At 38.3% G+C, this 27,470-nt stretch overlaps 2 protein-coding genes across 2 annotated transcripts; both read right to left on the bottom strand.

Annotated features, from left to right (window-relative positions):
- Nucleotides 1-18: 18 nt before the first annotated feature.
- On the bottom strand, nt 19-5,888 carry LOC132123782 (zinc finger X-chromosomal protein-like). The gene is made up of 7 exons (XM_059534417.1): nt 5,739-5,888; nt 5,340-5,654; nt 4,675-4,827; nt 4,424-4,561; nt 4,216-4,350; nt 3,768-3,917; nt 19-1,818 (listed from the first exon to the last, which is right to left on the bottom strand). Exons 1-7 carry the CDS (start codon nt 5,803-5,805, stop codon nt 584-586), a joined length of 2,193 nt encoding a protein of 730 aa, XP_059390400.1. The 5' UTR covers nt 5,806-5,888; the 3' UTR covers nt 19-583.
- A 4,652-nt stretch (nt 5,889-10,540) lies between these two features.
- On the bottom strand, nt 10,541-27,147 carry LOC132123781 (eukaryotic translation initiation factor 2 subunit 3-like). Its single transcript, XM_059534416.1, has 12 exons — nt 27,035-27,147; nt 23,379-23,442; nt 23,158-23,285; nt 22,778-22,899; nt 18,610-18,704; nt 18,347-18,505; nt 16,960-17,094; nt 16,774-16,868; nt 16,513-16,657; nt 16,253-16,422; nt 11,016-11,188; nt 10,541-10,865 (listed from the first exon to the last, which is right to left on the bottom strand). The coding sequence occupies exons 1-12, from the start codon at nt 27,101-27,103 to the stop codon at nt 10,802-10,804; spliced, it is 1,419 nt and encodes a 472-aa protein (XP_059390399.1). The 5' UTR covers nt 27,104-27,147; the 3' UTR covers nt 10,541-10,801.
- Between the last annotated feature and the right edge of the window lie 323 nt (nt 27,148-27,470).

Below are 27,470 nucleotides of genomic sequence, written 5' to 3'. Positions count from 1 at the left end.
TCTGGTCTGAACAGCCTTTTTCTTTTTAGCAGCCACAGCATAAGCTGAGTTTTTCAGTTCTCTTTAATTAGACATTCTGCTCATCTGAAGCTAAGATACCAATTGATAAAGCATGAGCACCGTAGTTTAAAGCCAACGGAGTCAATCAATGCCTTATTCTCAAGACTTTTGTACTTGTAAACGCATGTGCACAAACACGCCACAATCACCAAAGCGGTTCAGACTTGTTTCGTGTAACATGCAATACAGGAGTCATAATTCAAATTTATACGCCAACATAAAACTACACGGTATGCACGTTGTCCACCCTAGATGGATTAGTACGCAAGTTGATCTATTTTCTCAATTAATCTAAAGCTCGTCAGCAGATTTAGACTCTCATAAAAGGTTGGTTCAACTTTAAAAAATGTATTTTTAGAACATTGATTTGAACTTTACAGCAGAGTAACTTGCAACTGGACATACTGGTTGTTTTTTCTTCTTCTGTATTTCCTTGCACTTTCAGCCTGTCTGTACCATCATGGATCAGCTTGAAGACCACATCAGAACAGAGCTTTTCCTAATGGGTTTCTGATTGCAAAGGTCACATGGTAGGCATTAGGTCTTTATGATGCCGCATAATGTGCTGATTCTTCTCCGACGGTCTGCGGAAACCTTTCGAGCAGAAGTCACATCGGTGAGGATAGTCTTTGGTGTGAATGGAGATCACGTGCCTCTTGAAACCAGACGCGTCGCCTGTGCTGTAGTCGCAATACTGGCATTGGTAAACCCGGCGCTCCCGGTGGCCCTTGGACAAGCCGGCACCCCCTAAAATTCTCTTACCTCCATGAGCACCTTGTCCAAATGGCTTTTTAAGACCCTTTTTGTCAGGAAAGGCCTGCTGCTCCTTGGTGTGCACTGACAAAATATGCCGACTGAGAACAAATGGATCTGCGATTTTGAAATTGCAATGCCGGCACTGGTGTAACTTCTTAGCCTTGTGGGCAGCCGAGTGCTTTTTGAGCTCCGACGGCCGGTGGAAGCCTTTTCCACATACTTCACATTTATGTGGATAGTCTTTGGTGTGAACTGAAATGACGTGGCGCTTCAGGTCACTGGAATTGGAGCTTTTATGCTCACAGTGGGAGCACTGGTGCGTTTTGGCCTCCTCGTGTGTCAGTCCGTGTTGTAACAGCTCGTCGGGTTCGGCAAACGTCTGGAAACAGCGCTCACACTTGAAGGGCATCTCTTTGCTATGCTTGGTCTTCACGTGTGTCTTTAAGTTGGACGAGTCGGCCGATTTGTAGTCGCAGTAATGGCAGGAGTACGGTTTCTCACCGGTGTGGGTTCTCATGTGTTTTTTCAGCTCTGAAGGATGCCGGAAACCCTTCCCACACTCCACGCAGATATGCGGGAAATTCTTGCTGTGAACGGCGAGAAGGTGTCGGTTTAAAAGTCCTTGTTCTGCCGTCTCGTATTCGCAGAACTTGCATTTGTGCATTTTGGTGGCGGGCGGTGGGATCTGAAGTTTGGATTCCCGGTGGTGGTGCTGCAGGTGGTGAGAGAGCAGCGTCGCCTGCTGGTGAAACTCTTTTCCGCAGACTTCACACTCAAATGGCGCTTTACTGCTGAGGGTGTGGATCTCCATGTGGTTGTGGAGACTGGCTTTTTTGTTAGTGGTGAAATCACAGTCTGTACACTGGTATTTCTTTCGGTTTACGACATTCTGATGGTGATTCTTGGCGTGGCGCTTGAGGAAACCACGCGACTTGAACTTCTTCCCACAGAGCATACAAGGGTAAACGGTAAGAGGCTGGCCGTAAGGTCCAATGATGATTGCTGAAGTTTAAAAAGTAAACCAACATGAATGAATATATATATATATATATATATATATATATATGCTAGAACTGAAAGATATGGAGGAAATGCTTTTCAAATCTCTCTTTAAAAGCTGCATTTATTTAAATATTACTTCAGTGTCACATGATCCTCATGTTGGTTTGCTGCTAAAGAAACATTTCTTAACAGTGTAGTGGCTGCTTAATTTTTTTTTCTCAGGATGCTTTGATGAAAAGAAAAAAGTTCAAAACAACATTATTTATTTGAAATACAAATCTTTTGCAACAATTTAAGTATTTAAAGTAATAGAAGTATTAAATTATTTTTCGATACTGACATTTTGAATGGCAAAAAATAATATTTAATGAAATAAAATATATTAAAATATTTAACTTAAAAAAAAAAATATATATATATACAGGTCCTTCTCAAAAAATTAGCATATTGTGATAAAGTTAATTATTTTCCATAATGTAATGATAAAAATTAAACTTTCATATATTTTAGATTCATTGCACACCAACTGAAATATTTCAGGTCTTTTATTGTTTTAATCCTGATGATTTTGGCATACAGCTCATGAAAACCCAAAATTCCTATCTCAAAAAATTAGCATATCATGAAAAGGTTCTCTAAACAAGCTATTAACCTAATCATCTGAATCAACTAATTAACTCTAAACACCTGCAAAAGATTTCTGAGGCTTTTAAAAACTCCCAGCCTGGTTCATTACTCAAAACCGCAATCATGGGTAAGACTGCTGACCAGAAGGCCATCATTGACACCCTCAAGCAAGAGGGTAAGACACAGAAAGAAATTTCTGAACGAACAGACTGTTCCCAGAGTGCTGTATCAAGGCACCTCAGTGGGAAGTCTGTGGGAAGGAAAAAGTGTGGCAAAAAACGCTCCACAACGAGAAGAGGTGACCGGACCCTGAGGAAGATTGTGGAGAAGGACCGATTCCAGACCTTGGGGGATCTGCGGAAGCAGTGGACTGAGTCTGGAGTAGAAACATCCAGAGCCACCGTGCACAGGCGTGTGCAGGAAATGGGCTACAGGTGCCGCATTCCCCAGGTCAAGCCACTTTTGAACCAGAAACAGCGGCAGAAGTGCCTGACCTGGGCTATAGAGAAGCAGCACTGGACTTTTGGACAAATTTTGCATGTCATTCGGAAATCAAGGTGCCAGAGGCTGGAGGAAGACTGGGGAGAAGGAAATACCAAAATACCTGAAGTCCAGTGTCAAGTACCCACAGTCAGTGATGGTCTGGGGTGCCTTGTCAGCTGCTGGTGTTGGTCCACTGTGTTTTATCAAGGGCAGGGTCAATGCAGCTAGTTATCAGGAGATTTTGGAGCACTTTATGCTTCCATCTGCTGAAAAGCTTTATGGAGATGAAGATTTCATTTTTCAGCATGACCTGGCACCTGCTCACAGTGCCAAAACCACTGGTAAATGGTTTACTGACCATGTTATTACTGTGCTCAATTGGCCTGCCAACTCTCCTGACCCGAACCCCATAGAGAATCTGTGGGATATTGTGAAGAGAAAGTTGAGAGACGCAAGACCCAACACTCTGGATGAGCTTAAGGCCGCTATCGAAGCATCCTGGGCCTCCATAACACCTCAGCAGTGCCACAGGCTGATTGCCTCCATGCCACGCCGCATTGAAGCAGTCATTTCTGCAAAAGGATTCCCGACCAAGTATTGAGTGCATAACTGAACATAATTATTTGAAGGTTGACTTTTTTATGCCAAAATCATCAGTATTGAAACAATAAAAGACCTGAAATATTTCAGTTGGTGTGCAATGAATCTAAAATATATGAAAGTTTAATTTTTATCATTACATTATGGAAAATAATGAAATTTATCACAATATGCTAATTTTTTGAGAAGGACCTGTATATTTAACACACAATGAAAGTGAAAGTGTAGAAGAGATGTACCTGTCTGAACATGACGGAGTTCAGAACGTTTTTTGCTCCTGTTCTTGCTCCGCTGACGGCCGAGTCTTTCGATCATTTCAGACTCATCAACATGAAGTAAAGCACTGGCTGCTCCATTCCTGTTCTCACAGCTTTCACTCTCCTCCCCACCTGACAGACATCATATTTAAAGGTTATAATGAGAAGCGGTCTTGTACTGCAGATTAAAGAGATGTGTGTATTACAAAGGGTTCGATTAATGAACTAGAGCTCGTCTCAGTGACGGATTTGGATGTTGGCATAAAGACTCTAAGTCTATCAGGAAGCCTTTATCAGTTGAAATAATGTAAAGAATAAGAATGAATAAATGTTATGACCAAAATGAATGTTAAAGTGATCAATATTGATTGTGGAAAGTACTGCACAATGCAACTTTTGAATAGGACCAAAACATGCATGGTTCACTAACTATAAGCAGCTGCCCAAGCCACAGGCATGAAGTCCTTGTTGAGCGAAGCACTGTCAAGTGTCCGCTGAGCACCGCCAGGGTCCTCACCCCCTACCACCACTTCCATATAAACCTCATCTGTAATTTTAGCCACATCTGTTTGAGGAAAAACACATAATATCACTTGGAGGAAACAACTTCATAACCAGCTGACAGTGAAGGGACTCACTGATATCATCCTGGTTTTGATTGGCTTCATCCATTGACATGTACACCATCTTTTCTCTTATCGGCATTCCAGAAGGATCCACCAGCTCCACGGTTTCATCAACATCAAGCTCTGTGTCTCCTATGTCAACAGTGCCTCCTGTAAATGATCCAGAAATATCTAAACACCACACTAAAATAAAAAGGGTTTGATATAAACTCTGTAATGAAGTACAGCATCGTGCTGCAGACTTAAAGAGAGTCCGAACATACCCAAGCCCTCCTCCTCTGGGTGCGCCTTGATGATGTACACTTTGATGACCTCTTGACCCTCATCATCCTTCTCCACATCCTCAGGGTCTTCTAAAGTCCCCTCGATAGTAACCTTAGCATCCTCGTCGGAAACCACCTTTCCAGCCTCATCCACTGAAATAAAACCAAGCAAGCAACATGCATATTCTTGCACCCTGCATACTCTATTGTTAAATGTAAAGAAAAAAGAAAAAAGTCATGCTTTATGTTTATCTTGTTCTACACAGTGGAAGCTCTAAAATAAGTTATTTTAAACCATAAACTGAATTTGGTATGGTATGGAGATTTGCTACAGATTAGAGTTATTAAATTATTAAATGTTTTTAACTTGAGTTGAGGATTCGATGATGGAAATGGTCATCTAAAATTAAAGCTGAACATGCACAATTCTCTAATGAATATCAACCATTAAATGAATCTCTGAATTCAAATAAAATAAGAATATTAATAATGACAATAAATAATGGGAACTAAAAGATATGGCAGCAATATATTCTGCATCCCAAATAATAATAAAAATTATAATAGAACACAGAAGTCACTTCCAAACCAAACAGGTTTTCTTTTTGAAAATGCACAGCTCCTTTTCAACAAGTGTTCTATTCTGATAGGCAGAAGCCACTCACAAGAGATCATGAGGTAGTCTCCACAGGTGTCAGGATCCTCCTGTACCTGAGCGTCGGTCACCACATCAACATGCAGTCCTTCTTCCTCCAGAGCCACATCATCGGGTGACATCACACAGGTCTCCACAGCAATGGCGCCAAGTTCTTCGTCTTCATCTGTGCATGGCATGTACTCCGCCACCACATCCTCGACGGCTTCCTGGATGACCAGCTCCTCATGGACGAGGCCATGCACCGCGATCTTCTCACCCTCCACATCAGACACCAGAACTGACTCCTGCAGTTCAACCACCACCTCGTCTTCTCCATCAACCTCTTCATGCAGAAGACAAATATTTGTCTTTCCATTCATAAAACAACAATTTGAGAGACAGGCATCATCAGGCATTGTTTGTTTACCTGTCCCATGGAATATGATCTTGGGCTCATGGGAATGGAGAGAGAGAGCCGTTACATCTTCATCCATTTTCTCCACCAGTCATCTGCATAATATAAGACCTGCAGGAATAGCATGCAAAATTAAATAAAACCATCAGAACACAATTAGAACATAAAAGACGTGAAATTTGTATGCAATTCAGCATCATTTTAGCATTATATAATATTTTGACAGAATTGTCTTTTTTGGGATATTACAAAGATAAACAAAATCACAAAGAAAATTATAAAATAACCAGGTCATACATTCATATTTATTTTCTAGTGTCCATCACTAAAAACAATTAAGTTATTCTAGTTATACATTTTATATCTCAATCAAATCTATGTCTTGATATATTGTATAATAAATATAAATTTTTAAGATGTAAATCATTAAATCTTTTAATTTAAATTTAATAACATGGTTAAATGCGAGCCTCAGCAAATCTCTAAATAAACACCTGTTTTTCATACTATACATATTGTGATGCTGCCTAAATTAACTCGTAGTGTTTTAAATGACTACCGTTAAGTTAGTAGTATTTTATTCTTGACAAAATTGTGTAGAATTTAAAAATGACCGTCATTTATATAGGTTATAAAATGAAAATACTTTTCACATGTATCTTGATATTGTATGAAGTAATGAACCGAGTTTTTAAGATGGAAATCACTAAATCATATTAACAATTTAATAACTTTAGTTTGCCATGGTGTATATAATCAAATTATAAATACATCTAAATACCTGATCTAGACTAGTGAATATTTCTGAAAGTCTGGTACACTCTTATGTAGAAATACTTTGTTACAAAACAACCAAGTTTCTATGTTACAGAGCTTTAAAAATAACTTCACAATAGGAATGAGCTTATTATACTTTTAGTACAGCAACTGTAAGGCAAACAAGCTTCCATCAATCCCATAATCTGATACTGTAATGTAGTGTTGACGCTTCTGTGACAGTAAGGCCGGTGACACACTGGCTGCATGGCGTTTCTGCTGCGTGTCAGCTGCGTGGCGGCTGCCTCGCGTTTTCTGTGTCTTTACACACCAGAAGCGTGCCTGACGCGGCGCGCTGCTGATGCTGTAGGTGACATAGAGGGAGACCGCCGACAGACCAGGAGCTTGTCTTCATGACAACAACATCTATACTTCATGTTGAGCATAAATATAAAGCCTACTGATAAAGGACACCGTCAACAGTATTGACGGCAAAATAGACTATGTTTGACAGGTGCAATATTTGAAAATCAATAATTATTAATTTATTTTTTAAATTACATTTATATCTGAATATATGTCAACCTATAGACTTTCAAACATCAAAGTGTCATGAAGTAATATGTATTTGTGTACAAAATGACAAACATTTTCCTATCCTATTTTGCCTGGAAACACTTCCAACACGCTTGCGTGTCGCGTGAAAAATAGAGAAGTGTATTCCTGCACAACTGGAGGCTGCAATTTCAGGACCGCAGCTTTAGGACCCTAGTTTTTTTGTGACAGCGCCACCTACCGTACTGGATCAACACTAATTAAAGATGGACGACGTGGACAGCAATCAGATGGTGAGTACCGATATTTAATTAAGTTTTATTTTATAATGTTAAAACGGTGCGAAGTTTACATAGTGAGAACTAACTATGAATTAAAAATTAATTCCCACCAAATTAAGAATTTGTGAGTTAGTTCGTGGCAATGATTTCATAAATCCTTGTTGAGTTTTAATGACGAAGTATTATAAGTGAATCTAGCCTGCACATTAATTAAACTTATCAGATGACAAGAGCATGGTTGATGTAAAGTTTTTAAGATTTACCTGCAGCTTAATGTATTAGTGTGAATACTGGCTTAATAGTCGCTGTTTTACCATATTTATGTTAAAATATCTTTCATATTTAAACTGCACTGACTGCCTAGTTGCAGTATGTGTTAGCCTGTTGTTTTGGCATTGTTTTGCAATGATGAATGAGGCGTTTGGCAATTTTAATAGCTTGTCACAGTTTGGACTAATCTGCAGGTCTACTCCACATACAGTCCAATGATATCATGTGTTAGTTTCTGTCATGTTCTGCATGGCCAATATGAAGTGATTTTATGGATTTGGTTAGGCTCATTGTAGGACAGATGATTAAAAAAGGCACTAGGGATTTTTTCATGATCTCAAAATATTCCAACAAGTAGGCTCTCTCTTTTTCAAGATACACATAACGATCCAAAAAGGGAGATCCCTGCCCGAATTGAAGAGATGCACCACATGCTGCAAGGAGGAAAAGGGGTTCACTTTGGTGCTGGTGTGGCAAAAAAAAATAAATAAATAAAAAAATTATATATATATATATATATACACAAATAAATAAACATTCCTGAATCATTCTTGTGTCTTGTCTTGCCTCTCAAAAACTTTTAAAATATTGGCTGTAATTTAGTGACTCCATACGCTGATTCCAACTTTAACTTGCCTGATAATGAGCTAATTCACCTTAAGGAGGTTAATCAATATACTGTATAATTCAAGAGACTAAGACTTTTAAGGTTCTTCATTTTTTACAATTGTTTTAAAATTTATATACATCAATTTTACAAAATTGATATTTCATTTATATTTTTTGTAAATTCATGTTTAAATTTAAAATTGTGACTCAAAGCACACTTAGTAATTAACCTCTGCTGCATTTTGAATAAAAAAAAATCACATTTACAAACAAATATTACTGAGATTAATATATTGATGCTATATATACAAAGTAACGTGACTGCAAACTAAACCAACAGGGTACTAGAACTGCGGTCCTGAAACTGCAGCCATCGCTATATCATCCAGTACGGTAGGTGGCGCTGTCACGAAAAACTAGGGTCCTAGAACTGCGGTCCTGAATCTGAATCTGGTTGTGCAGGAACATACTATTGGGGAAAAATAGGCGTCGCTTCTATTTCTAGCATACACGCGTTTTCTGCGCGTTCGAGCCGCGCGTCTCACGCAGGCAGTCTGCAAGCTCTAACCTGTTAACATGGGAGCCGAATTAAAAACCGACACGCCACGCGGCTGAAACGCTTGCGCCACGCATCCAGTGTGTCGCCGGCCTAAGAAGGGGCGTTCCTTCGATGAGCACTGCCCCGACCACTCATAAATACCCAGACGCGCCCCCTTTCGAATAATCGCCATTTTGAATAAATTAAAAGAACTCATTAAATCTCATAAATATATACTTATGTCCACAATGACAACACAACACAATTATAGCTTGCGTAACCCATCTGCACACTAAATCAGTGTGTAGTTGCTTATGAATGAGTCGTGCAGGTCATGAGGGTTTCGTCTCCGCGGCCTACTCTAGGCCTCTGAAGGCCGCGGCTCGCTGCTAACAAAGGCCTACGCAACACTGCAACGACGTTAATCTCTCAAACGGATAAATAAGTATTTCACCCAGACTCCAAAATATCGCATCAGATGCTAATTTATCATATATCAAATTTAATATTCTGTTAAGACTCAGCGGCCTACCTTTTGTATTTTTTTTTGTTTCGTTTCCAAGGCCGTACGCGTTTCCTTCTCCCACCCCCAGACTCGGGCAGAGCGCAGACGGGGCTCTTGTGTGAGCAGGGCGGGCCGCTGCGGAGCGCGGAGGGGAGGGGCCGAGTCTGATGCGCTCCGCGGCGCTGCAGCCTCCAGCTCCGCCGGAGATTACACCGCCTTCAGAGGCGCACGTCACTGCCTTGGAGCCGCAGGAAAATGCGGAAGGAGTCTGAGAGAAGTGGCCGCAGTCCGGCTCTTTTGGCAGGCCCGCAAACTGTATTTTTTCTGCGCGTTGGCCATTTTAAAACTAGTCGGTATTGAGTAAACCCAAAACGAATGATTTTGTTAAGCGCTTCGGAAGTCGCTTGTGAGGGAGTATTTGTGGGCTTTATTTTGCGGTAGCGTGAAAGGCGTATGATGCGGAATGATTAGCGAGCTCGGGATATTAGCCAGTTAGGGATTTATGCCTATAAAGATGGTTTAAATTACCATAAAGGCTTATTATGAAAATTGTTTTGGTAAGAAATATTTGCTGAGTAACTTAGCTCATTCGCCGTTTAATGCAAGCACGGTTACTGACATGGTTTTATGTTTTTTTTTCTTTTCTTTTTAAAAATACGCTGTTCTAACATTAGGAACTGGCCGACATACTTTTATAAACAAGAACTATTAGCATACATTAAAAACCAAGGAAACGTATATAACAGTATAGGAAAATAATATAAAAATTGTGACAGCATACAAGTATACGCAGAATTATGATATTAATACTTGAATTTAACACTTATTTTAGTTAGCTTAGCGATCTGGTCGACTAGAGAAAATCAGATCGAGTCTTCTGTTCCAACATTAAATACGATAACTGAGGTTATTAAGGTATACTGCTGCCAACTATTACGACACAACTGCTGCTCAAAAGCCTCAAAAAACCTTTTACTACATGCTTATAGATCACATTTATCATGGTTTTAAATACACAACATTTGTTCAGGATTAAGTTTAATATAAGGTATAGAAACCAATATATCTGTTGTGGACCTGTGCCCCCACTTCTAAATAATCATTACTTATTGATTCAAGCATTAATTTGTCACCCCACACTTTCCAATGGATGCTATGAATAACCCTGCATGCCATACTAAAATAAGGTTGTTGAAGCAGTTTGATCACTAGACTGCTCTTACAAGAATAAGGTTTTTTAAATAGTAATTGTAGTGGTTGAAATGAAGCACTATTTTCAGAAACCGAACACACAAAATAGTTTGATCCAAAATGTTTTTATTAGTAATTTTCTTTGTCAAGACGGGTTATTTTTTTCATTGCATTTCTCATATAAATGACACCAATCCTTCCACAGAGGATGGTGAACATCTTAAAATACAGGGCCAGTGCGTTCCTATCAAAAAGAGCCTTTCCATTCACTCTGTGCTGACGATGAAACGTGCTGGCCTGTACACGAGCGTGTGAAAATGATTTAATAATTATGTCCAGCAGAGAGACATTGAAAAAATGTGGTCCCTCCTCAATCATCATCAACTGTCGGTGTGATGGTCACCCCTCTCCTGATCTGACCCCATCCGATCAAACTAGGGAAGAGAAACAAGTCAATGACTGTACAAACTACATTAATGAAAAGTGGAAAATAAAGAAATTAGAAAACAAGTTTTTGAATAATTGCACGATTCATTGATGCACATTATTTTACAGAACAAACAGCTGAATTAAAATTTGCTCACCGCCAATGTTTCTCTACTCTGCGACTCAAGGCGATCTTCTCCCCCACCTCTGTGCACACAGGGTTAGTGAGCACGATCTTGGCCAAATCAGCTTTCACTGCACTCACACGACCTCCTGTGGACAAGGAGCCAATGTTAACCATCAGCACCTCATTCTTCGACAGCTTCTGAACCTGTAGGCCAAATCAGTGAGAAAATCAAAAACTGTAATAGCATTCAAAAGAGGACAAAACGTACAGTTATTACGTATCAGTCAGAATGGTTATGGTAACATAAAATCAAATTTTATACATTACATACCATATACACTCTACTATTCAAAAGTTTTGGGTCAGTAAAATTTTATGTAAGTCCAAAAAAAAAAACTTATTATTTGGTCCTGACCAAATGTATACAATGTAAGATTCAAGTGACAAGCAATTTGTCAAAACCAGATGTAACAAAGTCAATATCACAGCCAATCAGGAGTTGGCAGCTTTCTCTATACTGCACTTTCCGCAAAATAGATAACAACCCAATTAAGAAATATTAAACCCTTTTAAACAAAAATACATACTGAAGATACACTTCTTTGCTCACCACGAGTTCACAGTAAAAACACTAACCTTTATTTTCAAGATTTGAATGGTAAACTATCCATTGTACCTTCCAGCATGGCTATAAAAGTCATGGAAAACGATATTCAAACTTCCATTAATCCCTTTAAACATTAAATAAAGCACATAATCAGTATCTGAGATTTTCGTAATAGTATGTTCTTTTTACAGCTGCGACATCACAAATAGAAACCGTTTCTTAAACAGAATCCCTTGCCGCTTAAATTTTTTTTCGCTTTTACGTCTGGCTAGAACTAGGGATTTGCACTGAATTTTTAGCAGGTGAAAATTATAGGCCGAAAACGGCATTTTTGGGTTTCGGCTGAAAGAAAATATGAGCCGAAAATATAGGCTACATATATTAATAATAATATATATGGCGAATAGTTTAGTAATGTTAACTAATAAACCTTACTGTAAGTGTTACCTATATTAATATAAATTCTGTCCAGTTTTATTGTGTTCTGTTACTTTCAGTAAAAGTGTGGTTATTTTATAGGCTTGCGTTTTTTTAAATTTAGTGTCATTAACATTTTGTTAAATTTAAAAAGTCTTAAATAATTTTATACTATTTAATAAAATAATAATTATTACAAAGCATTTTTGGTTTCGGTTTTTGGCCAAGTGCATCCCTAACATATCAGCCCAACTGCTCGACCAATGACGCTTTTGCCACTGCCCTACACTCAGCACTCACACATCTATAGAGAGAAAAAAAAAAAAAAAAAAAGACTCATACGTCAGAATGATGTTCATCAGCTGGGGCTCAACACTTCGCTTTGCAACTGGCTGTTTGATTTTTGACTGTAGACCTCAGGCAGTATGGGTCGGCAGTAACACATCCAGCACCATCACACTAAACACTGGGGTCCCCCAAGGATGTGTGCCGAGCCCCCTCCTCTTCACTCTGCTAACCCAAGACTCCAGACAAGAGACCGTTACACAACTCCAACCTCTTCATTAAGTTTGCAGATGACACAACTGTAGTGGGTCTCATTAGCAACTAGTGTTGTCAAAAGACCCGGTACTTCGGTACCAAGTCGGTACTAGAAAAAATGAAAATGTCACGGTACCAGGTTTTTTTGAGGTACGAGGTCCCGTTCAAACCCGGTTCTTGACGCATACATCGCTATGATTTCCGTGAAGCAGAAAACGCAGACGGAATCTCAAAATCCAGTCATGAAAATGAAACTTAGATTTTAATATGGACAGTCAGGGAATTGGTCAAAGTTAGCATAAATTAATCAAATCAAATCTCCATATGGACGAGTATCTGTAAATGTTAAGCCGCAAAAGCGCACAACTCGCCATCGCTTTACTGATATCGCTGTTTCTCACACATACACACACACAGAGAGAGAGAGAGAGAGAGAGAGAGAGAGAGAGAGAGCGAGAGAGAGAGAGAGAGAGAGAGAGAGAGAGAGAGAGAGAGAGAGAGAGTCTTACCACGCTGAATTGACGTGCTACATGTTAACTATATTCTTTGTTGTCTTCTCCTGTCAAAATAATGGAGTTTATTTAGAATTATTCAGCTTTTTAGAACAAGCTGAAGATATTCCGGTTTCTCCGGTAGTGGGCGAGGCTAATGCACAGATGGCAATTTCATTGGCTGGCGCCGATCTATTACCGTCTCTGTTTTGATTTCAGCAAATCAGTTCGACCGAACGTAGACAACGTGATTAATATTCATGAACCCAGCAGCTCATTAATCCATAGTGCATTGTATATTGTTTAGTATGGTAGTAGAATTAGTTGTAGTATTATCTTTTAATAATAATAATAATAATAATAAATTAATATGATCTATTACTATGTTTTTTTTTTTTTTACAGAAACCTCATTTTTACATAAAGGCATTGTGCTAGAAATATTAATATTATTTAGTCAAATGTATGTGATACTGCTACTACTGTTGAAAAAATTTATAAAACAATTTTTTTAAAGAAGTAAATCATACAATATTCTTCCATGTTTAAAATTTAATAGCAAATAAAAAAATAAAAAATTAAATGTTTAAATTTCATAAATTAAAAGACAAATTAAACTTTGGTGAAACTTTTTTTTTCTGTTTTTAATAATTGTATTACTTGTAGAAAAACCTTATACTATTGTAAATAAGTATAAAAAATGGCATTGGTTTTATTTTTAGTGATAAAAAGTTTTTTTAATTAGCATATTTTTGTGTTTTGCTTTGGTACCGAGAACCGTGGATTTTCACTGGTATCGGTACCGAATACTGACATTTTGGTACCATGACAACACTATTAGCAACAAAGATGAGACAAACTACAGGAGCAAAGTGAGCTGCCTAGCCGGGTAGTGCAGTGATATCAATCTTTCTCTGAATGTGGAGAAGATGAAGATTGTTGTTGCACACTCAACATGTTCCTCTGATCGTCAATGATGGAACTGTGGAGAGAGTGAGCAGCACCAAGTTCCTGGGTGTGCACATCACAGAGGACCTCTCCTGGACCGACAACACCGCTGCACTGGCCAAGAAAGCACAAGCAGCGTGCAAACTACTTCCTCCGCAAACTGAGAAAAGCCAGAGCCCCGCCCCCCCATCATGTGCACCTTCTATAGACGCAACGCGTCCTGCCCATAGACTGTATAAAAACATGGACGTAGTGTCCGTGACGTCACCCGTAGACTCCTGAAGTGTGTTTTTGAAGCCTAAAGTGTGTAGAGCGGGCCGTCGCCATCTTGCCAGCGCGTCACCGTGCGACTCTCCCGGACAATCAAAAATGGGCAAAAAGGTGGGAGCTAGTTGCTGTAGCCACACCCACCTAGCACGACGGCAGTGTCAGCAGCGGCAATTCACCTGTCACTCAAGTGGCCACGCCCTTAATTATGCAGAACTTTAAGGCCTAATATAATTTAAACGGATGGGTTATAAAAAAATCCACCCCCCTCACAGTTGTCATGAAGGGCAAAATTAGCATTTTAGACCAAAATCATTTTTTGAACCAGGCTGTAAACATGTTTTTTCCTGCTGTAAAGTTGGGCATTTTAACATGGGGAGTCTATGGGACTGACTCCCTTTTCCAGCCAGCCTCAAGCGGTCAGTCGATGAATTGCAGTTTTAGTCACTTCCTTATTGGCCTCACGAGAGAGAGCGGGAGGTTGGCGCTCGGTCCTGCCGCAAGTCACTTCAACACATAGTGAGAGCAGCTGAGAAGATCATTGGTGTTTCTCTCCCCTCCCTCCAGGACATTTATGGAACCCGCCTCACTTGTAAAACCCTCTGCATCGCAGGTGATCCCACCAACCCATCACACAGCTTCTTCAGTCTGCTGCCATCAGGGAGGAGACTGCGGAGTCTCCAGTCCAGGACCAGCAGACTAAAGGACAGCTTCATCCATCAGGCTGTCAGGAAGCTGAACTCCCTCCTGACCTTGCCCCCCCGCTGCTCAGGTGTTACAGGCAAGATGAAATGAAAATGATTTTCTGAAGACAGTCAGATTCCTTCAGAAATACAGTGATATAAAAACACCCGCGCCGTTTTTCACCTTTGAAAAATGCAGTGCTCATGTTTATTCAATAAATACAAAGCCTTTTGGTAAATATATTTGTGGCAGTCAGTTTTGATATTGTGGTGGGCCACAAATAAATAAATGTATGGGAAACTCAAAACTAACTTGCTAGAATGCTTTCATTTGATTTGGGTGTCTTTCTTTAAAGTATTTTGGTAGTTTGGTGCGTTTCCTCCTTTTGATGTCGCCATGTCTCAGTGCTTTTATAAAGAGAGCGCATCAAGAACCAGGTGGACCGGGTACATGGTAATACCGGGTACTTAAAAAAAACCTGGTACCGTACCATTTTTCTTTTTTTTTTTTACTTTTGACAACACTATTGTGTAGGTAACTATAAAGTCTACTGGGCTCTTCCCACAGTTTACCAAAGACCTACTTTAACGTGTTTAGAGAGGAGAAGATGAATTTGTAAACTCCTCAGCTCGGATTCAGCACGAACTAACATGGCAGTGCCCATCACCAAAATCAATTAACATGTTTGATATAAAAGTGTTTAAACTACCAATCAGATTTACTTGCATATATTTAAGAATATCAGATTTCATTATATAGTCAGCATGTTTGTGAAGATTTTGAATAAAACAAGAAAAAATTAAATAAAAGCAATCTGTGTGTAATACAAAGCTTTTGTGGCTGTCGCCATGGAAACAATAAGGCAATACATTCTAAAATAACAGTCACCTAAAAAAAAAAAACTCACAATGGGGACAAGACAATATTTGTAACTTACATGTGAAAGGGTTAATTAACATTTTTAAATTGGTCAAAAAAATAATCATGTGACAATGAAGACAGTAGGAATGACTGCTGAAAAGTCAGCTATGCCATCACAGGAATAAATTAAATTGTAGAATGTATCAAAATAGAAAATAGCATTTGAACATACCATTTAAAATTGTAATAATTGCAAAAATTGCTATATAATCTATTTTGACTATTTTTAATCAAATAAATGCAGCCTTGGTGATTTTTTCTTTCAAAAACAAACAATCTTTGAATGGCAGTATGTATATTCTGTTAGTTGTGTCTAGTCTCATTCAATAAGGATGTGGAACAACAAACAGAGTGAACATTTAGTTTTAAAATGATACTACTTTAAAAGCTTTACCTTGGCTGCTTTCTTATCACCCTCAGTGCGCACACCAAGCAGCCTTCTTAAAAGGAAGTAGGAGATCTCAAGCTCTGTGAAGATCTCAGGAAGAGCCCCCACAGCGCCGAGGACCTGGCCCACCATACGATCAGCTCTGCACAGTGTAGGGTCAATCTTGGTGCCAACACCTGCAACAGAGAATGTGCATAACAAATACTAAATCATGTAACAACAACACTCACAATTACAAGACTGCAGTAATGTTTAAGTCTGCATACCAATAAGGCCACCCGGAGCAGCATACTGGAGGTCATTATGTTCGGCAAACAGGGAGACAATTTTGGAGAAGATAGGTTTGCACATTAGTTTGCCTTCATGGTCTTTAGAAACAATACCTGGTCTGACCTCAATCTCCTGTCCAACCTAGAACCAAAATAAACAAAAAACAGAAATAGCAAGAGAAGAAGCCTGATAGTCGGACAAAGAAATTGCTTTAGGAACAGCTTGGCATAAATTGGATCAAACAAGTCAAAAGTTACCTTCAGGACTCCTTTGAGGATACTTCCTCCAGCTACACCACCTTTTAGATCATCTACTTCACATCCAGGCTTATTCACATCAAATGACCTGATTACTGTACAAAAAAAAAAAAATACATTAATCACTCATTTAAACTTTGACACTGAGCACAATGAGTCCCTTTAGTAATATTTAAGGTCTCTTACCAATAAGTCGAGGCTCAGAGGTGAAATCGCGGACAGGCACAGGGATCTTATTTACAATGTACTCGCAGACAACCTCAATGTTGTACTTGAGCTGGGCTGAGATGGGGATAATTGGCGCTCCCTCTGCTACGGTGCCTTCAAGAAAATAAATGGAAGTAAAACCATATTATAATGGGACTGTTTATCCACCAGTCACTCTGTGCAACTCATTCAGGGCGTTTCAAGGACACATTAAAGAATAACACAAAGAATCCAAGTTAAATGGATAATTCACCCAAAATTACCATTCTGTCATAATCTACTCATCCTCATGCCATAGATCTAAAAAGACAGTATTTCACAGTATAGAATGAAAGACAGACCCATTCACTTTCATTATATGAAAAAAAAAAAAAAAAAATCTACTTTCATATTGCTTATTGAAAATTTTCATTGTCACTCATGTAAAACAATATGAGGGCGAGTAAATGAGGCCAATTTTTCATTTTTGGATGAACTCTTTCCAATTTCAATAACAGGGAATGAAGTACCGTATTTTCCGGACTATAAGTCGCACTTTTTCCATAGTTTGGCTGGTCCTGCGACTTATAGTCAGGTGTGACTTATCAAAATTAATTTGACATGAACCGAGAGAAATGAACCAAGAGAAATGAACCAATAGAAAACATTACCGTCTACAGCCCCCAGAGGGCACTCTATGCTGCTCAGTGCTCCTGTAGCCTACACTAAGCAGCATAGAGCGCCCTCTCGTGGCTGTAGACGGTAATGTTTTCTCTTGGTGCTTGGTTCTAAATAAATGCAACTTATAGTCCAGTGCGACTTATATATGTTTTTTTTCCTCATTACGTATTTTTGGACTGATGCGACTTATACTCAGGTGCAACTTATAGTCCGAAAAATACGGTAATCACTAGATTTTTGGTGCTATAAAAACTTTGAAAGACGTATTTAGAATTAGATTCAATCCAACAGGAAAGGCTTCCGAAATGAGTCTATTTCTTTTTTAAAAAGATGCAGTTTTTAACATTATAATAAGAGGAAGAAAAAAGAAAACTTTTAGTACCAAATCAGCATATTAGCATGATTATTGAAGATTCAGATGACTAATGACTGCAGTAATGACTGCTGAATATTCAGCACAGGAATAAACTACATTTTAAAATATATTTTTAAGTGTAATTTCACAATATCATTGTTTTTTTAGTTTATTTTTGTTCAAGTAAATGCAGCATTGGTGAAAAGAGACTTCAGAAACATAAAAAAACCCTAACCCAAATATTTAAACGGTATATCTCAATTCATATCAGCAATGACACTGTTATGATCTCTTGTTCGACTAACAGCAAATCCATGATATTTCAGAATAGCACCAAGCTAAAAATCTTACCCTGCACAAAAGCCAGGATCTGTTCATACTGCTCTTTGGCCTGACTTTCTTTCACCAAGTCGATTTTATTCTGCAGAATCAGAATGTGCTTGAGCTTCATGATCTCAATGGCAGCCAAATGCTCTGACGTCTGTGGCTGAGGGCATGATTCATTACCAGCTGAAAGAGTAAAGAAGGTCATTAGCCACTCATAGAACATGATAATGGCTGTGTTCATTACTTGCAAGACAAAAACCACTACAAGTAGCAAGGTAAATACTCACCGATTAGGAGTAGCGCAGCATCCATAACGGCGGCACCGTTTAACATGGTGGCCATCAAGATGTCGTGACCCGGGCAATCCACAAATGAGACATGTCTATAAAGACAAAAAGAATCACGATGTCTGGGGAAACCAATACTGGCTAACTGGACCATGATAATGGAATTATACGAACTGATTAAAACTGAATTCAGAACCATATAATACATTAGACCAGTGGATCTCAAAGTGGGCACAGGAAAAAAAGAAAACAAAACAAAAAACAGAAAACAGCCGTGGCAAAAGCAATTGTGTGTGTGAATGGCGGCCGTCTCTCTGCCTTTTATAAAGCGTCACCGAATGCCAATTCCTCTGAACGTTTCTTCTTTAGACCATCTGAACAAGTCTGACATAGAAGATCATTTCTGCAGAAAAGCTGCTCGGTATCACAAGCTGTGATTGTGTGTGTTGCCGTTGAAGGGAAGTGGCAAATTCACACACACACACACACACCACACACACACACACACACACACACACACACACACAGTGTACACCAGGCACAACCACCGTTGCATCATGTCAGGTAAAAGCGGTCTACACTAGACACATCAAATTCCATTTGTCCATTCACAGAAGTAGTGCAAGCACTTGGTGTACATCATAAATAGAATGGGCATCAGGTTACTGTCGGGATTTGTAATGTCATCCAGTGAAGATAATAATCACTATTGTAATGGATTTATTATCTTTAGTCATGTCGCATCACTTGTGTCTGGTGTACGCACAGTGAATGGGAAACAATTGCAAGTCTATTTCATTGTAGGTTTACAATTTAAAAAATACTAACATTCTTTATTTTTGCCAAAATTATTTGGTAGTCAGAGGTAAAGTGGGTGCCAGATTTATTTAGATTTTATTTTTTTAAGGGACATTACCAAAAAAGTCTGAAGACCAATGGACTGTTCTTAAAAAAAAAAAAAAAAAAAAAATGAAATAAACCATAAAAACATTAACTAAATAGAGGTGGGAATCTTTTGGAACCTCATGACTGAATTCATGATTTTGAATCTTTACTTTTCGTTATTTTTCCTTTTTGACTACAGTTGACAAAAAATCTCACTGAATTAAATGTAAACCTTGAAATATATAGTCCCTCCCCCCATTTTAGTTAACCTAGTATTATAAAATAAATGGCACATGAGTAGCAGTCACCTGTAATAAAGCAATGCAGCCCTGAGACAAATTATATCTACTTACATTATATGAAAGAAATGTATGTACAGTACAGACCAAAAGTTTGGACACACCTTCTCATTCAAAGAGTTTTCTTTATTTTCATGACTATGAAAATTGTAGATTCACACTGAAGGCATCAAAACTATGAATTAACACATGTGGAATTATATACATAAAAAAGTGTGAAACAACTGAAAATATGTCATATTCTAGGTTCTTCAAAGTAGCCACCTTTTGCTTTGATTACTGCTTTGCACACTCTTGGCATTCTCTTGATGAGCTTCAAGAGGTAGTCACCTGAAATGGTCTTCCAACAGTCTTGAAGGAGTTCCCCGAGAGATGCTTAGCACTTGTTGGCCCTTTTGCCTTCTGTCTGCAGTCCAGCTCACCCCTAAACCATCTGGATTGGGTTCAGGTCCGGTGACTGTGGAGGCCAGGTCATCTGGCGCAGCACCCCATCATTCTCCTTCTTGGTCAAATAGCCCTTACACAGCCTGGAGGTGTGTTTGGGGTCATTGTCCTGTTGAAAAATAAATGGTCCAACTAAACGCAAACCGGATGGAATAGCATGCCGCTGCAAGATGCTGTGGTAGCCATGCTGGTTCAGTATGCCTTCAATTTTGAATAAATCCCCAACAGTGTCACCAGCAAAGCACCCCCACACCATCACACCTCCTCCTCCATGCTTCACGGTGGGAACCAGGCATGTAGAGTCCATCCGTTCACCTTTTCTGCGTCGCACAAAGACACTTGTGGTTGGAACCAAAGATCTCAAATTTGGACTCATCAGACCAAAGCACAGATTTCCACTGGTCTAATGTCCATTCCTTGTGTTCTTTAGCCTAAACAAGTCTCTTCTGCTTGTTGCCTTTCTTTAGCAGTGGTTTCCTAGCAGATATTCTACCATGAAGGCCTGATTCACACGGTCTCCTCTTAACAGTTGTTCTAGAGATGTGTCTTCTGCTAGAACTCCGTGTGCCATTGACCTGGTCTCTAATCTGAGCTGCTGTTAACCTGCGATTTCTGAGGCTGGTGACTCGGATGAACTTATCCTCCGCAGCAGAGGTGACTCTTGGTCTTCCTTTCCAGGGGCGGTCCGCATGTGAGCCAGTTTCTTTGTAGCGCTTTATGGTTTTTGTGACTGCACTTGGGGACACTTTCAAAGTTTTCCCAATTTTTCGGACTGACCTTCATTTCTTAAAGTAATGATGGCCACTCGTTTTCCCATACTTAGCTGCTTTTTTCTTGCCATAATACAAATTCTAACAGTCTATTCAGTAGGACTATCAGCTGTGTATCCACCTGACTTCTGCACAACACAACTGATGGTCCCAACCCCATTTATAAGGCAAGAAATCACACTTATTAAACCTGACAGGGCACACCTGTGAAGTGAAAACCATTTCAGGTGACTACCTCTTGAAGCTCATCAAGAGAATGCCAAGAGTGTGCAAAGCAGTAATCAAAGCAAAAGGTGGCTACTTTGAAGAACCTAGAATATGACATATTTTCAGTTGTTTCACACTTTTTTATGTATATAATTCCACATGTGTTAATTCATAGTTTTGATGCCTTCAGTGTGAATCTACAATTTTCATAATCATGAAAATAAAGAAAACTCTTTGAATGAGAAGGTGTCCAAACTTTTGGTCTGTACTGTATATAAGGGCTGTGTTTGATAGAACAATACGACGATGTATCACAGAAATCTGGCAAAATGGATATCGATACAGCGACATTTCATGTCGATATTGCGGCACATGTGCAGCAGTTGGACCATGCTTTATTTGAATACAAGAACAGCGTTTAAAACAGAATTAAAAAAGTGCAAGGTTTCTAAAAAAAAATAATGAAGAATATAATATATAGGCTACAACTAGGTTTAATCTGGCCGTGGAGGAACCTAATCAGGTTGTCTGATATAAAGAGACGTAATCCCCAACACAGAGCTTCACACTGGCACAATATGGAATTATTTTATAGGTGTGATACTTATTTTTGTCAACCTGGCAACCATGTGCTCACGCTTTCATGAAAACACCGTTAAGCATCTCCACTTTGATATATTTTATTCTCAGAAAAGTGCAATTCATCAAGTGTTCATTTACGAAAGAGAGAGAGAGGTTGACACGAAACCTATGCCAAACCTATTCGTAATTTACGGGTGGGACATGTTCCCACCACTTTTTGCCAGGGTCGATATTGTCCCCACCACTTTTTTGAAACCAAAGCCCCTTTAAGGTATTCTATAGTCTTTGTTTGAAACATCTCGCGGCACATACATACCTAATGCAGATTAAAACATTCCTTTCTGTTAAATAAGATGCAATCTGGTGCTCGAATCTGTTGTTTTTGAAATCCTGCTGAGTGTACATTGTGATGTTATTAGTGACGGAATGTTCTCTTATGGCTTGTCTTCACACCAGAGCGCTTATTGCTTAATGATGTGCAGAGAATATCTGTTCATTCTGGATAAATCACAAAACAAAATACACCCAAACATGTCCCTGCTCTTGATATATGTTCACTGATTAACATCTTAGGGGAGGGAAAAAAATGATGCGAGGACGAATTAGAACCCAAAACCTCTTACTTGCTTAATGAAAATTATACCTTGAGACGGTTTAGGAATATTAATAAATGTTGTGTATCCATGCATTTATTCTCTGACATCAATAATCTCAGGCCTAATAATAAATTTTATTATAGTAAATGTAAGAATAAAAAACTATCAGGTTAAAAATGAGTTCTATGCTCTGCCTATAGTTAGCAACGGCCCTATAGTATGCAACGTTTAATTAACAGCTGTTTTACTAAATTCTGCTGAGGTGACAAATTAGTGCAGTCATGTATTGTGATATGTATCATATTGTGGCCTCTGTATCGGAATACGTATCGTATCATGACTTAGTTGCCAATACACATCCCTAACATATATATAACCAACATACCGGACTAATTTGAAGTTGCCTTTGGTGCCAGGAATGTCTGTGGGGAACTCATCAGGTGTGCTGCTGCCACATGACCTGTAACACTCTGGCCGTGGACAACTTGGATCATCCAATTTATACACCTAAATATGGTATTTAATACAAAAGATATAAACTTTAAGCAAAAAATACAAGAAATAAATACTTCACATTTATTCAAAAGTAATAATTTGTAACAGCCTCTCTTAGAGGAAGAAACAACAAAAAATTTTCCTGAAAAGGGATGCTATAATTTGCTATTGCAAGCTTAAATTGAATCAAATAATAGCTATTACTAGCTTCTGACTCAGAGTGTAGCTTGCCAAAATTATTTGAAAGAGATCTGTTTACAATGCCATTACCTTAGCATTAGCATAACCCAACTTGATTGTAATGTTTCTCTCCAGTTCATTTTTGAATCTGACAGTATGAACTCCAGAGATCGCTTTCACCACTGTTGATTTTCCGTGGGCTACATGACCAATAGTTCCTAGAGACAAATAAATTGGTATAATTAATTCCATGTGACATTTGATTGTATGGAAAGCTGCGCTTTGCACAAAACAGTAAAAATAAATCTCACCTATGTTTATTGTGGCTTGTCTGCTGATGATCTCTTGGGACAGAGGAGTTAGTTTCCTCACATCCTAGAAGGCAAAACAAATTTGTTAATGCTAATCATCAAGAAAAGGAAGTGTATGGCAAGCTGCTTCATGTGTAACTTCAAAGGTGCAGTATATAAAATTGACAGTTAGGGATATCCAATTTTCATGTTGCGATTAATTGCTGATGCTTTCATCACGGTATTGAAATTAAGTTTCAGAAAGTTGTCATAATACAGTATAACAGGATTAATTACTGTTTTCTTATAACAAAAATAACTGAACATTTAAATAAAGTGAAGTGAAGTGAATACTCAGAATTTGTGCTCTGCATTTAACCCATCCGAAATGCACACACACAGAGCAGTGAACACACACACACACTGTGAGCACACACCCGGAGCAGTGGGCAGCCATTTATGCTGCGGCGCCCGGGGAGCAGTTGGGGGTTCGGTACCTTGCTCAAGGGCACCTAAGTCGTGGTATTGAGTACAATAAATCAATACAGAAAAATATATAAAGTTACAAGTTTTACACAGATTAAAGTGCAAAAGAACTATAAAAACCATTAAGTATCACTTTACAATAAGACCTCATTAGTTAAAGGGTTAGTTCATCGAAAAATCAAAATTGTGTCATTAATAAGTCACCCTCATGTCGTTCCAAACCAGTAAGACCTCCATTTATCTTCGGAACACAGTTTAAGATATTTTAGATGTAGTCCGAGAGCTCTCAGTCCCTCCATTGAAGCTGTGTGTACGGTCTACGGTCCATGTCCAGAAAGGTAAGAAAAACATCATCAAAGTAGTCCATGTGACATCAGAGGGTCAGTTAGAATATTTTGAAGCATCGAAAATACACTTTTCTCAAAATATAGCAAAAATCCACGACTTTATACAGAATTGTCTTCTCTTCAGTGTCTGTTAGGGCTGTAGCTATCGAATATTTTAGTAATCGAGTATTCTACCCTACAATTCCATCGATTAATTGGATAAAATGTGTTTTTGCTTAAAGTGTAATATTAATTATGCAAGAGAAAATAAGACTCCTGGGTCTCTTAAAATGAACAGCTAAGTTTTTTTTTTAAATGCATACATCAAAAATAAACATTTAATTATTACCCATTGTTTCTCTGTCTGTACTTGTACTGTGAACAATGACAATAAAGTTGACAGATGAATTAAGTGCCATTCAGTTGGGGTTTTAAATAAAGCATTTTCTGAGATGCACATTAAACAATAAACACATAAAACATTGATTTAATTTATCTTTTAATTATTGAAAATTAACTTAACTTTTTGGTAAACAAAGGGGATTTACTATTAAAAATAAAACATGTAAGAAATGTTGTGTGATTAAACCTTAAAAAAAATAATGTTTGAATTTTTTTTTTTGTAGTAGGCTATGTACATTCTGCTGAACAATAGTCTTTAACCGGACTTATTAACCGGCAAATTCTGTGCCATTCCGCGTTAAACTGTAAATTCCGTTTTTATGACTGGATTCTGCGATTCCCTCCGCGTTTTCTGCATCGCGAAAATCATAGGGCCCTAGTTGTGGTATGCCAGCTCTATCTTGCAATGGACACACGCCACGACGTTCTCTTTACGTTTGCCCGCGCCCTCAAATCAAAACAGCTGACGATTTCGGACGCAGCGCTTGTGTCTCCTTCCTCTTTGTGGGTGACATAAACGCGTTGTGTCACATTAAAAAAAAAACATTGTGAAAGACCCTGACGTGAGATTTAAAATAAATTAAAAGAGGCTTCGAGGCAGAGGAATTTGCCTCGATCATTTTTTGTAATCGAGTTACTCGAGGAATCGTTTCAGCCCTAGTGTCTGTTGTGAGAGAGTTCAAAACAAAGCAGTTTGTCATATCCGGTTCGCGAACGAATCATTCGATGTAACCGGATCTTTTTGAACCAGTTCACCAAAATCGAACGGAATCGTTTTAAACGGTTCACGTCTCCAATACACATTAATCCACAGATGACTTAAGCGGTTAACTTTTTTAATGTGGCTGACACTCCCTCTGAGTTCAAACAAACCAATATCCCAGAGTAATTAATTTACTCAAACAGTTCACTGACTGAACTGCTGTGAAGAGAGAACTGAAGATGAACACCGAGCCGAGCCAGATAATGAACAAATGATTCGTTTCATCGAATGATTCGTTCGCGAACCAGATATCACAAACTGCTTGTTTTTGAACTCTCTCACAACAGACACGGAAGAGAAGACAATGATGAATGAAGTCGTAGTTTTTGCTATTTTTATTTATAGTTTTGCTGACCCTATGATGTCACATGGACTACTTTGATGATGTGTTTCTTATCTTTCTGGACATGGACAGTAGACCGTACACACAGTTTCAATGGAGGGACTGAGAGCTCTTGGACTAAATCTAAAATATTTTAAACTGTGTTCCAAAGATAAACGGAGGTCTTACGGGTTTGGAACGATATGAGGGTGAGTTATTAATAATATAATTTTGATTTTTGGGTTAACTATCCCTTTAACCTTAGTTAATGCATTAAGATTCACAATGACCAATAGCTACATTTGCTACCGAAGTTATTAATCTTTGTTAAAAAAATACAATTCTTATGTCTCACGTTAGCTCATTAAATAACTCAGTTCCAACTTTCGATATTAACTAGATATGCAACGATACCATTTATTCAGAACCGATACCGAAAATTCTGAGCACAATACCAGCACAGCTTTTTTAATCAATGTAGAATTTCTATACTTCTCGGTGTTGACCTGATCGTCACTCTTTTGTGTGTTAAACACAATCTACTACATAGACAACCTCATTTTAATGAACAACAAAAAAATGAAATTGATCTGTTTCTCAGATAAATAAGTATTTTAACTTAGCATGTTTCTTAAATATCTGCAAACATATTAAGGTATTTTTATGCTTAAGTGGAGTCGAAATCGTACGTACAGCACCTTTAAGAAAAACATACCAACATCAAAAAACATCAGCAAGTGACAAGCATTAAAATATGTAAATCAATCAGTGACAACTGCCAGAAATAAATACTACAGATTTCTTCACAATGTGTAACAGCCTCTCTTAAAGAAAAATACGTTTTCCCCATAGAATAAAAAATAGAAGCTGCATGTTGCTGTTGCAAGCTTTAATTGAATCTAAAAATTGCTATAACTAGCTTTAGATTCAGAGTGTAGCTTGCAATTATTGTTTTAAAACTATTGTTACTTTCAAGTACTATATAAGTCACAGTAACAGAAATAAATACAAGTTAGCTGAAAAGATTATTTGTTAAGACCGCTTGCATTATGGGCACTGTCGAGTACATCACATTAAACGTCAGACGAACAGAAATAATTTGATTAGAAGCATGCCAGGTTAGTACTATCTAAACAATGTAGTACATAACTGGAACTATATTAAACAGAATGACATTTGGGTTTCACAACATTTTCACACAATTTCTACACGGGGTCCTTCTCCATCCCCGAATGAATCATGTGGTGAGCTTTCACCGGTACAGCTAAAAGACACGCCTGCTATCATCAGAGAGTACACAACCAACTCGAACTCTCGATACAGCTAGTACTTTTAGAACATGTTATATTACAAATACGAACAAAAGATGAAGACTTACTAATCTACTAAGGTCTTGTTTAGAGAGATGAGGCTGACTCAACGTTGTTCCAGACTCGTCGCCCGCCATCTTGATAGAAAAGGAATGGAAGTATGACCGAGCAAACGCCTGACCGTTTTTTACAAATACACGTGTGGTTTTAAAACATATCCCGTTAAATTACTTTTAAGTGTTGGATATTTACATATAGATATTGTTCTATGTTTCACTATTACACTGCATAAAACCATAATATAAAACAAATAATTCTAAACTACTTTACTTAACACCGTCCTGTAGGAATGGGATGATGCAATCAGTTTCTAGAAAACCCGAAGAAGGAGAAACAGACCAGAAAATGCATTGTAGATTATAATTAATATAAACTAATTTGAAACACCAACATAATCACCAACACAATTTGATAAACGTCTACAAATTGAACACGGATTGACGC

Source organism: Carassius carassius, chromosome 42 (genome assembly GCF_963082965.1).
Source record: "Carassius carassius chromosome 42, fCarCar2.1, whole genome shotgun sequence".
In the NCBI taxonomy this organism is placed as follows: Eukaryota; Metazoa; Chordata; class Actinopteri; order Cypriniformes; family Cyprinidae; genus Carassius; species Carassius carassius.
Note: the sequence above shows the minus strand (reverse complement) of the source record. Positions and strands in the feature narration are given on the sequence as shown.

Excerpts from the sequence above, each read along its gene's own strand:
- LOC132123782 (XM_059534417.1), bottom strand. The coding sequence starts at position 5,805 with ATGGATGAAGATGTAACGGCTCTCTCTCTCCATTCCCATGAGCCCAAG. Across the intron at positions 5,655-5,738 it reads GATCATATTCCATGGGACAG|AGGTTGATGGAGAAGACGAG; the intron begins GTAAACAAACAA and ends TTCTGCATGAAG. Across the intron at positions 1,819-3,767 it reads ACTCCGTCATGTTCAGACAG|CAATCATCATTGGACCTTAC; the intron begins GTACATCTCTTC and ends TTTAAACTTCAG.
- LOC132123781 (XM_059534416.1), bottom strand. The coding sequence starts at position 27,103 with ATGGCGGGCGACGAGTCTGGAACAACGTTGAGTCAGCCTCATCTCTCT. Across the intron at positions 23,443-27,034 it reads AACAAGACCTTAGTAGATTA|GATGTGAGGAAACTAACTCC; the intron begins GTAAGTCTTCAT and ends TTTGCCTTCTAG. Across the intron at positions 18,506-18,609 it reads TGCTGCGCTACTCCTAATCG|CTGGTAATGAATCATGCCCT; the intron begins GTGAGTATTTAC and ends TTACTCTTTCAG.